Source organism: Crocodylus siamensis, chromosome 2 (assembly GCF_052110815.1).
Source record: "Crocodylus siamensis isolate JL-2025a chromosome 2, ASM5211081v1, whole genome shotgun sequence".
In the NCBI taxonomy this organism is placed as follows: domain Eukaryota; kingdom Metazoa; phylum Chordata; order Crocodylia; family Crocodylidae; genus Crocodylus; species Crocodylus siamensis.
This window is the reverse complement of record NC_143396.1, coordinates 19,935,538-19,950,460: the sequence shown is the minus strand read 5'-3', so window position 1 is coordinate 19,950,460 and position 14,923 is coordinate 19,935,538. Positions and strand designations below refer to the sequence as shown.

Genomic DNA, 14,923 nt, shown 5'->3' with positions numbered 1-14,923 from the left:
GCTCTCCCCTACCTTGGAGGTCTTTTAAGAGGAGACCAAACAAGTGCTCTTTCCTGCCCAGAGCAAGGGGTCAGACTCGATGATCTACTAAGGTTCCTTCTGACCCTAAACATCTATAAAATCTATGACTTTTCTTCCTAAACTGTTACCCAGGCCTCTGCACTTGCACTTCCTATTAACGCAGTATTTGTTCACAGTTCACAAGCAAGTAATTCCCTATCCGCTTAGGTCCTGTCTGTGTTTGTTGCCATATCCAGATCAGTTTTCATGAAAAAAACATCATAAGTAGAACTTTCCATTTAAAAGCACTAAATATCATATTTGCTTGCACACCACACACAACCAAAAGCTGCTGCCAAGTCAGCAGCAGCTGTGACAAAGTTAAAACCTCAGCTTTGGAGCTGCAAGGAGAGGGTGAGTGACCCTGAGAACTGGCCAGGCCAAGAGAATTCAGTCATGGTGAGCCCATGCTGTGGCAGGGAAAGTTTTGAGGCAGGGGAGGGCAGGAGGAGGAGGAGGGAACAACTTGTGTTTCTTCATTCTGCCTTCCCAAAACAAGACGCATTCCTTATTTGTAGGCATGCGGTAGGTAAGAAAAGACAGGTAATGCTTTAAAAAACTTGACAGAAGGAATCACTTGCACCACAGACTTGAGAAGCCACTTTTATCCAGCCATTAGGGACTGAAAGGAACTTTGTGTGAAAGGTTAACTCTCATGTCAGGAACAAACTTTAATTTGTGTATTATTGTGATCTCGGCACCCATACTCTCCCTGCAGCTTCAAAAAGATGAGTGGGGTTTACACTGCTCCGAGATACTGAACTGTTAGTAAGGATAATTCTGCACTAAACACACTGTACTATGTAGAAAGATCAAGTCAAATATGATAGGCAAGTTAGGATTAGCATTCCTCAAGAAATATAAATGTGTGGCCAAAAAATGGGTTATAGTTATTTTTTGAAGCAGGGGAAGTTGTGCTTTTAGAAGTATGTTAAATGATGACTCCCTATAAAAACAAAGAAAAAAAATTAATCTAGTCAGAGGGAGGAGTTATATAGAAAGGTACTAACAGTAAAGAACTTAAAAGACTAAGAAAATCAGGGAGATCAAGTCGAGTAGGAAGTGTGGAATCCTTTTCAGTTTTAAAAAGGGAGAGAATTAGTTATTTGAGACAAAAAAAGAGAAAAGGGGAAAAAAGAGAAAAGAAAAAGAACTGTACACATTTTAGGCCAAAACTTTACATTCATTAAGAACTGAAATAACTTCCTTGGAACAGAGGCACACAAGTCCTCCGTTCCAAAAACAACCCTCCACTAAATTAGGACACCTTTCCTGATACTGATTAAAGCCTAACCAAACTTAACCACAATGCCTGCTACTTAATGGGTTTTACAATTCACTTCTGGCATCTTTTTAGCACTTAGTAGCCCAACACATGCTGGATTTTAAGTCCCAGGTGTTGGAATACATGATAAGCTCTAGGCACGGTGATGTGAACTTTGGAGCTATCAATAGTTCACTGGCTAAAACACACTCTCTCTTTTTCTTCTTGGGCTGTTATCTGAGGCAGTAGCCTTTTATTTTGGCAATGGCAAGAGCTGCCCCTCCTGTTGAAAATGCAGACCCCAAGTCAGTCAAGTGGAAGGACCAACACATCAAAGAATCAGACAATCACAAACTAACACGGCACACAGCAGCCTTGACAACAATTAGGCCTGTGCGAAGTGGCAAGTATTCGATTCAGATTTGGCCGATTTGGAGGGACAGTGATTCGATTCAGCACTTTGAATCACTGTCCTGATTCAATTTGGTCAAATCAGATCCAAAGATTCGGCACCGCTTCAGAGATTTAACCACAGACTAAATGGGCAGCAGTCCTCAGTGCTGGATACAGATGCCTCCAGCTGGCAAGTCTGTTGTGGTGGGGGGAGGGAAAGAGATTGGGGAGGGCAGAACAATACCCCCCACAGTGAGTGAGGGACTGGGGCTGGGACAAGCTGCTCAGCCAGGGTGGGGTATCGTGGGACTCAGGGAGGGGGGCTCATACTACCAGTCTGGAAGGGCATAGAAGCCGGCGTGTGCCCTGGATCTGAATGGGGTGGGCCGTGCCGGGCTGCACTCTGGGAGGCTAGCCCCAACTGCCCACCATCAGGCTGGCTCTGCAGGATGGGTGGAGCCAGGGCTGTGCTCCAGGCAGCAAGGCCCCACTGCTGGGTTGCACTCTGCAGGGCGGGCAGAGCCAGAGCAATTGGGGCTAGCCTCCCAGAGTGCAGCCCTGGCTCTGCCTGCCCTGTGGAGCACAACTCAGCAGCAGGGGCTTGCTGGCCAGAGTGCAACCCTGCCCAGGGAGGGGGTGAGGTGGCTCACGCCACTGCGCGCTGCCGGTCTGGGAGCTGCTTGTGTGGTGGTTTGTCCGATGGCTCTTGCTGCTGCTCCCACCGCCAGTCCGGGAGGAATCTGCACAGAGCGGGCAAGGCTGGGGCTGCACCAGGCAAAAGGCACTGGGAGCAGGAGCTATGCCCCCACACTGCTAACCTAGCTGGTGTGGGGCCAGTGTGAGACTGAGCTCTTGTGCTGCCTCCAGACAAGCAGTGCGCAGCAGCGGGAGCTGGCCTGGTCTCCCCACGCCTCACGGACAAGCAGACGCTTCACCCTGGCTGGGCAAGTAGCAGCAGGGCATGGGGTGGGGGGGCATGCGCCCCTTGAAAACTCACTGCGGCACTGCTCTGCCGCCCACCCTGCCCCGATCCAGAGGCACATGTCCCCACCCATGCCCTGCCATTGCTCACCCGGCTGGGGTGAAGCTGCTGCTCATCCAGGAGGTGCAGGGAGGCCAAGCTGGCTCCTGCTGCTGTGCACAACTTGTCTGGAGGCAGAGCAGCGGCTCAATCTTGTGCTGGCCCTGCACTGGCTAGGCGAGTGGCAGGGGGGCATGGGGTGAATGGCAGGGGGACAGGGGGGCTCCCAGCAACTTCTGCTAGGGCCCTGGCCCCACCCCGCACAGATCTTGGGGCATGTGCCCCTGCCCCATGCCATCCCGAACTGGTGGCAAGAGCAGCGGCAAAAGCCACTGGACAAGCTGTCACACAAGCAGCTCCTAGACTGGTGGCACATAGTGGTGTGAGCCACCACACACCCTCCTTGGGCAGCACTTGCCCCAGCCTGGTTCCCAGCTCCAGCTCCAATCCCTCCCTCACTGTGGGGGCATTGACCTGTGTCCAGAGTCTTCAAGGACTGCTGGCTGTTTAGTCTGTGGCCAAATCTCCAAATCGGCACCAAATCTTTCCTGAATCGATTTGGAGGCTTCCAATTCAATTCAGAACTTTTAATGGGTCTCTCGATTTGATTCAGAGATCTGGCCACCAAATCGGCCGAAATCTCCTCTGAATTGAATCAGCTACCAAAGCCCTAAAAGCAATGCTACTCTCCTCTGCCTGCTTCTTAATGCCGTTTGGTTTTGTTTTAAAGTGAAACAAAACCAATTGTAAAGAGAAGAGAATTAAGCTTAGTTTCACCTCTGGATTCAGGGAATTCTACCCACAAATAATAAGTGAAGTGTCCTAATCAAGATATTAACTTAGCTTCACCTCTGGATTCAAGGAATTCTAGCCACAAATAATAAGTGAAGTGTCCTAATCAAGAAATTACATTGAATTAGGACTGTCTTGTTTATTTGCCTCTTCAGACGCACATTTCTAGTTCCATATGCAGGCTCCGTAAGAACAGCTCAAGTTAAATCATTGCCAGAAATATGTGGATTAGTTACGTTTTTACCAAGCAAACAATTTTAATCATGTCTATTGAGAATCTTTTTCAAAAGGGCTGAATGTCCTTACTCAACTCCCTTGAAAGTAAAGAGGAGCTGAAAAGCTCTGAAAAGTCAGGCCTTGGATAATTATACTAGGTAAATGACTAATTAAGGCTTAGTCTGCAACACAAAGAGTGGTATTCAGTTCCAGTTTTCAAGATCAATTAGGGCCCATTTTTAGAGTGGCAGACATTGCAGTTCTATTCTGTATTTAGAACAAAGCTGCAATTAACATAGCTGATGGCCTCTAACATACTTTTTCATATAGCCAAAGGGGATAATATTCAACTCTAGTTGAACTTCTTTCTTGTCCTAAAATGAAGTTTTCCCAAGGCTGGTTTACATTTGTAACAGGTTATTAAAAGTAATCAGCTACAATGCACTAAGTTCTGAAAAAATAAAGGGTTTTACAGTTTTTGCTTTGTTTTGTCATTATGTACTTATTCTTAAACTAGTGCATGTAATTGATTTCAATTTAAATCAGTATGGGAATTACCCACATACAGAAAGTGGTTACAACTGAGAAGATTCAAATACCCTCCCTTGCTCAGCACTATGATATACCAATGAATTAACGCTCCAGTTCTACTGCACACTGTACATCCTTAATCCACAACACAATTAATGGCAACTGAACCTGCTCAGAATCTGGTGGGGTCAGGCCAATAGTTGTAAAGTGATGTGGACACTAAGACTGAAAAGGCAGGCAAGGTTCTTGGGGCAGACATGGTATCTTTTATTAGACTAATTGATTAGCCGGAAAAAATAACTTTTTCCCCAACTACTCAGTTGGTCTAATAAAAGATATCATGTCTACCCCAAGAACCTTGCCTGTCTATGTCCTTAGACCAACATGACTACCACAAAAAACCCAGCAACATGTAAGACTGAAAATGTATTTTATGAAGCTGGGTTCTCAGTATCATTTACTGCATGCAATAAACGTGCCCTGCTTAATTAGGCTAGAGCAGGGGTGGGCAGTATCTGACCAGCCAACTGATACTATTGGACTTGTGGCCAAGTTTTGGGTAGACCTGTATTATGTTTGCTAGACACTAAACAGACTGAGAACCGCTGCTGTGCACAGCCCCTCTGGCTGCCACGCTTGCCCTTGCCCACCATGGGCAGCAGCACTCTGGCTGCAGTCTGCTTCAGCCACTTGCAGCAGCAGGGAGAACAGCATGTGATCAGGGGCAATGTGTGCAGCAGCCATATACAGCAACGGAAGAGGAACGCATGCACCATAGGCTGTTATGTGCACAAAAGGATGGCTCTAGCTCTTGCCTGATGCAAAGCAGCCTGGAAATATCCATCAGAGAGGTGAGTGGCATCCCTGCTATCTGCAGCCCCTGTTCTCTCCTCTCCCTAAGCCACCCTGAGTGCTGGGGGTCGTGGCCAAGCAGCAGGCAGACATAGGCTGCTCTTCCATGGAGCAGCAGCAGGGCATGTGCAGGGAAGCATATGCCTTGGGATCAGGGCAGGGCGGGCGGTGAAGCAGGGACTTTGGGGGTGCTGCAGCAAGTTTTCAGGTGGCACATGCTCCCCACACATCCTGATGCTGCTCATCCAGATGGGGCGAACCCGCTGCTCATCTGCGAGCCGTGGGAAGCTGAGATGGCTTCCACCACTGCGCGCCATTTGTTTGGAGGCAGCACAGTGGCTCAGTCAAGCACCAGCCCCAAGCTGGCTGGGCTCATGGTGGGGGGGGCACAGAAGGTGCTGGAACCAGGGAAAGTCTGTACATGGCCCAAATAATACTCTGAGAAACCTAGACAGGCTACACAGGAATCAATTGCAGTGAAAATTATGTAACTCAGAATACTCAACTTCTAGACCCTTACTATAGCCACTAGATAATTTTTTTTTCTTGGTTACAGCACCTATTAGCAGTAAATAAAGATCTATATTAAAACCAAGCATCACTTCTTTACAGTGCCAAAATTTTGTATAGCAACTTGCATTAAAAATGAATAAATCCCTCCTTCCCTTGCTGTGGGGGCGTTGCTCTCCCCCCCCCCATGCCCCTTCCCTCCCCCGTCCCTAACAGATTTACCAACTGGAGGCATCTGTGTCCTGTCCAGCGTGGTGGGGACTGCTGCTTGTTTAGTCTATGGCCAAATCTCCGAATCTGCACCAAATCTTTTCCAAACAAATTCAGAGGCTTCTAATTTGATTTGGACCTTTTAATGGGTCTCCAATTCAATTCGGATTTGGAGATTCGGCCACCGAATTGGGCCAATCTGCTCTGAATCGAATGGGCTACTGAAGCTTCACACCACCCTATTGTCCACCCAGGTCTCAAGAGCCTCCAATGAAGGAGATTCCACCACATCTCTAGGTAACCTGTTCCAGTGCTACAACACCCTCCTAGTGAGAGAGGTTTTCCTTTTCTAGACTTCCCTTCCTGCAACTTGAGATCACTGCTCCTTGTTCTGTCATTTGTCCCCACAGAGAATAGTTTAGTCCCATCCTCTTTGGAATCACTCTTCAGGGAGTTAAAAGGCTGCTATTAAACCCTCTCCTCAGTTTTCTCTTTTGAGAAACTAAAAAAAACCCAAATCCCTGTAGCTTCTCCTCAGAAGTCATGTGCCCCAGCCCTCTAACCATTTTGGCTGCCCTGTACTAGACTCTCTCCAATTTGAGCACATCCTATCTGTAGTGGGGGGCCCAAAACTGAACACAGTACTCCAGATGTGGCATGACCAGTGCAGAATAGAGGGGAATAACCACTTCCCCCAATCTGCTGGCAATGCTCCTACTAATGCAGGCCAGTATGCTATTAGCCTTCTTGGCAACAAGGGCACACTGCTGGCTCATATTCAGCTTCTTGTCTGCTGTAATCCACAGGTTCTCTTCTGCAGAGCTGCTGCCCAGCCAGTCAGCCCCCAGCCTGTAGTGGTGCATGGGATTGTTCCGTCCTAAGTGCAGGACTTTGCACTTGTCCTTGTTGAACCTCGTGAGACTTCTTTTGGCCCAATCCTTCAATTTGTCTAGGTCACCCTGAATCCTAGCCCTACCTTCCAGCATATCTACTACTCCCCCCCCCCCCCCCCCCCACATCTTGGTGTTATCTGCAAGCTTGCAGAGGGTACAATCCATCCCATCTTCCAGATAATTAATGAAGATATTGAACAAAACCAGCCCCAGGACCAATCCCTGGGGCACTCCACTTGATACCAACTGCCAACTAGATATTGAGCCATTGATCATTACTCACTGAGGTCAACAATCCAGCCAGCTTTCTATCTACTTTACAGTCTATTCATCTAACCCATACTTCCTCAGCTTGCTTGCAAGAATACAGTGGAAGACCATATCAAAAGCCTTGCTAAAGTTAGGGTATATCATGTCCACTGATTTTCCCACATCCAGAGATAGTCATCTTGTCACAGAAAGCAATCAGGTTGGTCAGGCACGACCTGCCCTTGGTGAATCCATGCTGACTGTTCTTGATCACTTTCTTCTCCTCCAAGTGATTAGAAATGGATTCCCTGAGAACCTGTTCCATAATTTTTCTGGGACAGAGGTGAAGTTGCTGGTCTGTAGTTCCCTGGATCCTCCCTTCTTCCCTCTTTTAAAGATAACCACTATATTTGCCCTTTTCCAATTGTCCGGGACCTCCCTCAATCACTATGAGATTTCAGAGATAATGGTGAGCAGCTCCACAGTCACAACAGCCAATTCCCTCAGTGTCCTCAGATGCATTGCATCTGGCCTCATGGACTTGTACACGTCCAGCTTTTCTAAATAGTCTCTAACCAGTTCTTTACCACTGAAGGCTCCTCATCTTCTCCCCAAACTATGTTGCTCGATACAGTACTCTGGAAACTGAACTTGCCTGCAAAGACCAAGATAAAAAAGGCATTGAGTACTTGAGCCTTGTTCTCCTCATCTCTCACTAGGTTGCTCCCCCATTCAGTAAAGGACCCACGCTGTCCCTGACCTTCCTCTCATTGCTAACATGCTTGTAGAAACCTTTCTTGTTACCTTTCATGTCCTTTCCTAGCTGCAACTCCAGTTGAAGGTTTGCCTTCCTGAATTTACCCCCACATGCCTGAGCGATATTCTTATACTCCTCCCTAGCCATCTGTCCAAGCTTCCATTTCTTCTAGGCTTCCTTTTTTGTTTTTAAGCTCACTGAAGAGTTCTCTGTTAAGACAAGCTGGTCACCTGCCATATTTGCTATTCTTCCTGAACATCAGGATGGTTTGTTCTTGCACTCTCAGTAAGGTTCCTTTGAAACGCAACCAGCTCTCCCGGACTCCTTTCCCTCTCAGACGGGCCTCTCAGTGGATCCTCACCATCAGTTCCCTGAGGGAGACAGTCTGCTTTTCTGAAGTCTGCTGCTCTCCATTCTTCCTTTTGTCAGGATCCTGAACTTGATCACCTCATGTTTACTGTTGCCCAAGTTGCCATCCACTTCTACATCTCCCCACCAATTCTTCCCCATTTGTGAGCAGCAGGTCAAGAAAAGCATGGCCCCTAGTTGGTCTCTCCAACATCTGCACAAGGAAGTCGTCTCCAACATTCTCCAAAAACGTCCTAAATTGCCTGTATTGCTCTCAGCATGCATCAGAATGACTGAAGTCCCCAGTGAAAACTAGGGCCTGTGATCTGGAAACTTCTGCTAATCGTCTGAAAAAAGCCTCATCTACCTTATCCTTCTGGTCTTGTGGTCTATTGCACACACCCAGCACAACATCACCCTTGTTACTCTCCCCTCTGACCTTAATCCAGAGACTTTCAACAGGCCTATCTCTAGTTTCACTGGACCTCCAGGCAATCATACAGCTTTTTTACATACAATGCAACTCCTCCTCTTCTCTCCTGCCTGTTCTTCCTGAACAGTTTATACCCAGCCATGACAGGGCTCCAGTCACGCGAGCTCCCACCACGTCTCTGTTATTCCAATCATGTCACAGTTACCTGACTGTGCAAGGACATCCAATTCTTTCCCCTGCTTATTTCCTAGTCCCTGTGAATTTGTGTATAGACATCCAAGGTCACTAGCCGAATGCCCTACTTCCTCAATAAAATGAGGACACCTCCCTGGTTGTCCCCTTCTCCTTGTGCTTCCTCCAGATCTCCTGCTTCCCCGCTTACCTCAGGGCTTTGGTTTCCATCCCCCAGCAAACCTAGTTAAAATTAGGGTGGTTAGTTTCTAATTGTAGCTAATGTGAAGCTGTGTTCAGTTCTGTTGTTCTCTTATCTGTACATGTTGTAGTATTCAATATACATGTAATTTTAATTAGTATTAGGTTTCAGCTAAGGTTGTATTACAGTAAGGCAGCAATTACCTTGAATCACCCACAACTGTTTGCACTTATAGGCAATGGTGAAGAATTAACATTTGACTTGGTTCGTGTTTTTGTCCTCCATTCAGAAGTGCTAAGAAGCAAGGAAGCCCAGGTCTGGACAATTACATGTTTATATTTTAAAAGAAGTCTAACACCTAGCTAATGAAACTACTATGCCGGAGAAGAAACAGCCTCTCAGATGAATAAATCTGCATGTCTAAAAGGATACAAGATTGCAGTCTGGAAAATATGCATTTTCAGGGGTTACGTAATTACTGGCATAGTGTGAAGCCCCCAATAGAAATTAAGGGTTGGCATGTTAATGGCCAGACTGCCTAGAGAAAATAGCTTTTGCCTTCAGTCTTCCCAAGTAGAAGGGAGTGGCTGAGTCCCCAGCTAAGGAGGCTGGGTAAAACAAGCTAATAAGGAAATGCAGGAGGGTCTGATAAAAAGTATCAGAGTCAGAGACTGCATTTAGACCCCTGAAGTTAGCTAACGATTGCATTTTTGGATTTAAAAAGGTTTAAGGTAAGAACAAGTCAACATTTTGGTATTTCCTTTTGTTTGTATACTCTTATATCTGTTTGTCTCTCAACATATGGTCACTGGTTTGTTACGCTTATTCTGCTTTTTAATAAATATTTTTGTTGTTTGCCTCCTTACTGGTTGCCTAAGACTTCTGGGCAGGTGATATCCCAGGATGACCCTCTCCCTGGAGGGACACAGGGTTGACCAAGGGAGAAGCCTCGTCCAGAGGCAGAACCCAGTTGAAAGTAAAAGAACAAAAAACCCCACCTGTTGCAGGGGTTCAGAGAAGTGAGAAGGAGCACCAGGGAAAACCACCCAAGTGGTTTGTCAGCCGCGCCTATCTGCAGCTGGAGCCAGGTGATGTCACGAAGAGACGTTACCTGGCGAAGTTAAAAACCGGCCCCGGGAGCATAGATGGGGGGCGTGCCAAGTGTAGAAGGGGCGGTGGGGAACCACCGAGTGGAGCACGTCCAGCCACCATGGCCAGCATCAGTGGTGGCAGCGTGAGCTGCGGAGGATCAGTGTGCCAGGGAAGACTGGTGCAGATCAAAGGGGCTGGTAGCAGAGCTGGCACTGGCACCAGCAGCTGCGGAGGATCTCCATGCTGGGGAAGACCAGCGAAGATCAAAGGGGCCGGCAGCAAAGCTGGCATCAGCAGATAAGCCAGTGGTGGCAGCGGCCGCAAGTGCTGCAGGGAATCCCCGTGCCAGGGAAGACTGGTGGGGATCTGATGAGCCCACAGGGAGGCCGGCAGTGGCTGCAAGAAGAGCCAGGAAGGGAGCTCCGGTAGGAGGCGGCAGGTGCCACGACCTTAAGGAAGAGGTGGATCCCAGAAGGGATAAGAGAGACTCCAGCCAAGGTGAAGACCTGGGCCCTGGCCCAGGGGACGCACCGGCTTAGGGGCATTAGGGGCAAAGGACTCTCCCTGCGGCTGCCCTCTTTACTTTCTTGTCTCTTCCTTCCTGTGTTTCTTGTTGTTATTCCTATTTTTTTTCCCTCCACATTGGGTTGTTCCCATGGTGTGGGGCTTCTCATTGGTGAGCATTCAGTTCATGCTTTTCTTTCTTAGTTAGATCTATTCTGTTACCTGTCTAAAGCAGAGGAGCCTAGCATACTACACCAGGCTCAGGGAATTAGAGACCCTGTTCGGAGTCGGAAGACCATGTGAGAACTTGGTGACAATCAACAGTGTCCGTCATGGAACACACAGGGCATCAAGAGGGGTAGCCCCAAAAGCAGAGCGTCACCAGACCCTCCAGCTCTGGGTAGAGCCCAGTGTGCTGGTCTGTGGAGGAGGACACATGGATACCAGGGAAGACATCAAAAGGAGCCAGTCGTCAAAGATCCTGAGGCTTGTCTCGTAGGTTGGTGTGTGGCTAGGGTGTAGGGCAGGTTGGAGCCCTGTAAGCATCGCCAAGACCCATGACAACACTGGAGGCATCCTCTGAGGGGACCTCCTCCATTGGAGAACCATCTGAAGTCATGGAAGGCAAGTTTGGGGGATACACAGAAGGCTATCGAGGAGCCCTCCAGGATCTACATGAGACCCATAGGCTAGTAAGACCAGTTGCCCGGGCAAAGGCAGAGCGAAATCGGATCATTGAGCACAGATGGGCACAAGGATGTATAATTTCTTCTTTCATTACTCAAAAGTGGGAAACCACTTGATGCCAGCAGAGATCACTCGCTGTAGCCACAGGGTCCAGCATAAGGGCAAAGGAACTGAAGTGTGGGATCAACCTTAGTCTGCTCCTTGGAGCCAGTGGCAAGACAGCAGGAAGAAACTCAGAGCTCTGGAGGTTGCCTGAGGATGAGTTTGAGACAGAAATATCTACACCAGTGAGGATGCAACTTCCATCTGTCTAGCACAGAACAGCTTCTTGCTAGCTGGAGACTGACCCTGCACTTCAGCTGAGAAGTGAGGGCTGGGGAGCAGGACAAAAGCATGGGTACAGCTCCCACCTTCTTGGCCTCAGTGCAGCTCGCCTCTGCTAAAAGCCACACTTGTGCCCCGATTAGGGAGCAGGAAGGTAGGACAAAAAGGTGGTGTTACTGGTGCAGCTCCCAGTTGCCTGGCCCTGGCACAGGCAAAACCTCCTTGCTGGTAATGTGCTGCCAAAGCCACCTGGCCATGCCAGACTGGAACTGGGTTGTTCCAACCTGCAGCTTGAAAAGGTTGCTAGCCTCTGCTCTACAGCTTTATTCAGTCCTCAGTTACAGGCCTGAGATGCAGTTCTAGCCTGTTGGAGGGAGCAGTACAGCTGAAGATCTGCTAGTCTGATCTCTGCTCCCATCTTAGGGCCATATTAAAAACGTGCACAACTGGTACAATTAGCAGAGCTTAACGCTTGTTCTATTACACAAACACGGTTGCAAATTAGATGCAGCTGCAGAGTTATTCAAGGAAGCTTGGAAAGCAATAGATGCCAAACTACTGATACAAATTATCTACTTCCATGAACATATTTCATTCAAACCATTTTAAAATGTTGCTTGCCTCATGCTTGAATGAAATGGTTTAAATGAAATGGTTTGAGTCCAAGAAATACCCCGGCACAGGCAGAGACATTCTATCTACGTCATGGAATTAACTGAGAAAGTTGGATTTGCGCTTTGGCTGGCACCAATATCCACAGGCAAGTCACTTGACTTCTGTGTCTCTTCCCACCCCCAATATTATATGTATGAAGAAACAAAGAACAAGACCCCAATATTCTGAAAGTGTATGATAATCATTATATGTTTTTAAATATCTGTTTTGGTCCAAGTTATCGGTTACTTTACAAACATTTAAAAAAAAAAGACAAACCAGCTGAACCAAAGTGCTCACAAATTATTTTAGCCTAATGGATTATACTACATCTAAAACCTACCAGAAGGTAATCAGTGTAAAGACAGTCATAGACCACAGCAGTAAGGAAAAAAGTTACTATTATAGCACATACATCTCAATGGTTCCATTAATTTAAAAAAAAAAAAAAAAGAGAGAAACTTTTCTTGTAGAAGACATTAGGGTCTGGGATAAGCAGTGCCAGAGACAGAATTAAGAGAGATTTATACAGGGCTATCTTGGCAAGGGGCATTCCTTTACTGTACAGCATTTCTGTGTCCTCCCCTTTCCCCCCCAGTGAATCAGTAGTTGAAGGGGAGCAAGAGAGGGACTCTTGTTGAATCCCTGAAGCTTTTTGGCCATACACTAGACCAGCTAGAATTCTGCTTTTTTTTTTACAAGCCCAAAATATGATTGACTTTTTTTTTTTTTTCAAATTACAAGGACTTTTAAATGGAACTTTATTTTAAAGAAAAAACACTATAAAAGCATTAAGGAGACAAAGTAAATCAACTTACTTTAAAGCAGGAGGTATTTACCTATGTTGGTCTAAAGCCTGGGGGGCATCTTAGAAATTAATCAGTTGCCCTTATTTTAAAGCAAGAATCCTAACATTTATTCTACAAAATAATATGCTGAGTAGACAAGCAAGTTTTACTATTGCAGCTAACACTTACCTGTAAACAATTCTCTCTCTCTGCAAATCCTCCAGGCCACAGCATAGCTCTGCAGCATAAAAAACAGCTCTTTTTTCATCAAAGCCAGGATCTCCCATGTTGTATATATGAAACTTCAAATCTCCTCCATTCATAATGGTTAATACTAAACACAGAGCATCTTTAGTCTCATAGGTGTAGCATAAACTAACCTGAAGACAGAAAAATATTTTCTATTTAATTCATGAACCCCAAATTTCTTTTGTTCATCTTTCTAAGTTAGTCAGTATGTAAATCATATTTGTAAGTAAGCAAATAGGCAATACATAAATTCTGCTAGTATTATTTTGAGCAACCAGTCACTTTCATTTTCAGAGAATTGGGGATACCCCAACTAACTACAACATCTTTAGCTTCGGCATTATAGATTCCAAACCATTTTTTAGTCTGGACAGAAAAGATACAGGATAATTTGACTTATGTCCAAGGAATCACCATCTCTTATTGGTGGTACCTTTAGCTGTCAGTCCACACGAATAATGAAAACAACTTGCATATATACCATCTTTTATAGTCATTCTACAAAATAGTGATATTACCTGTTTCCAAGTCTGCACACAAGAGTTATTTTTTACCAGGAGAAATCATCCACTGTTAGAAATGATTCCAGGAGAGGAAGTGGTATATTCCATTCAGCCTGCAACTGCCTTCTCTCCTGTGCTCATCATGCCTTTCTAAAACTAGGGTGACCATGGTCTGGGGAAGGTCCAGTTTCCAGTTTGGCCTGGTCCAGAGTAAGAAGCAGACAGGAGGTTTGCAACACCACTCCCTCTGCTTGGTTCCAAATGTCTGGGAGCCGAGCAGACTGTGCAGCAGGGCATAGCCTGCTGCCCACTTTTCACTCCAGGTTGTCGATGTTAAAGGAGCTGATAGGGAGCAGATGGTGGCTGCTCCTTCTCTCCTGGTCTACAAGAGGGGTCAGAGCAGCTACTCCCCTCTCCTGCACCTTCTCCAGGTCAGGGTGACCCCAGTATATGGAAGGCACAGGAGCCTTTCCCTGAAGCTCTGCCCCTGCTAATCTCCGGGAAGAGTTAAGCCACTGGGAAAGTGTACAAGCATTCACTCTCCAGGAGTGACTTCTAACTGGTTGGAGATGGGTTATTTTTCTCCTGGGACTGCCATTATTTCTCTGGGAGCAAAAGCTGGAATCTCTCTACACTCATGGTGTCTATCAGGAGAGTTATAATTCTCCCGGTAGAAATGGAAAGTCTGTACATAGCCCATATAAGACTTTGAGAAACCTAGAGAGGTTACATGGGAATCAACTGCAGCCCAAATTATGTAATTCAGAATACTCAACTTCTAGACCCTTACTATAGCCACTAGATGATTTTTTTTCTTGGTTACAGCACCTATTAACAGTAAAATAAAGATCTGTATTAAAACCAAGCATCACTTCTTGCACTGTTTAGCAAACAAAGTGAAAGAAGTGACTTTACAGTGCCAAAATTTTGTATAGCGACTTGTATTAAAAATAAATAAATGTAAAAGTATTTAATTAAATTCAAACAAACCTAGCCCGTAAAACATCTACACAATGACAAAGAGAGGGAATAATGAATAACATAAAACCCTCATTCATACAGCCATTTAAAAGATGAGACTGACATTAGGATTCACAAGACGAAAATAAGCGTATTTATCCTGTATAAGAAGTTTATTTAATGATATGAAATAGAGAAGCCATTTCTCCTGGCCAAACTGAAAAAGGAAGTCAAATATTAGTGTAAAATGGCATGAAGAC

General features: G+C 46.1%; 1 protein-coding gene across 2 annotated transcripts in view; it reads right to left on the bottom strand.

Moving 5' to 3' along the window:
- Nucleotides 1–14,923, bottom strand: part of GRK4 (G protein-coupled receptor kinase 4) — a 91,229-nt gene that overhangs the window by 34,146 nt on the left and 42,160 nt on the right. For both annotated transcript variants that reach the window (XR_016440675.1, XM_090035476.1), the window contains exon 9: nucleotides 13,141–13,331. Coding sequence is in view for 1 of the 2 variants with exons in the window: in XM_090035476.1 (XP_089891602.1) it covers nucleotides 13,141–13,331 (191 nt within the window). In the remaining variant the exon portion in view is untranslated. The remainder of the gene's footprint in view (nucleotides 1–13,140; nucleotides 13,332–14,923) is intronic.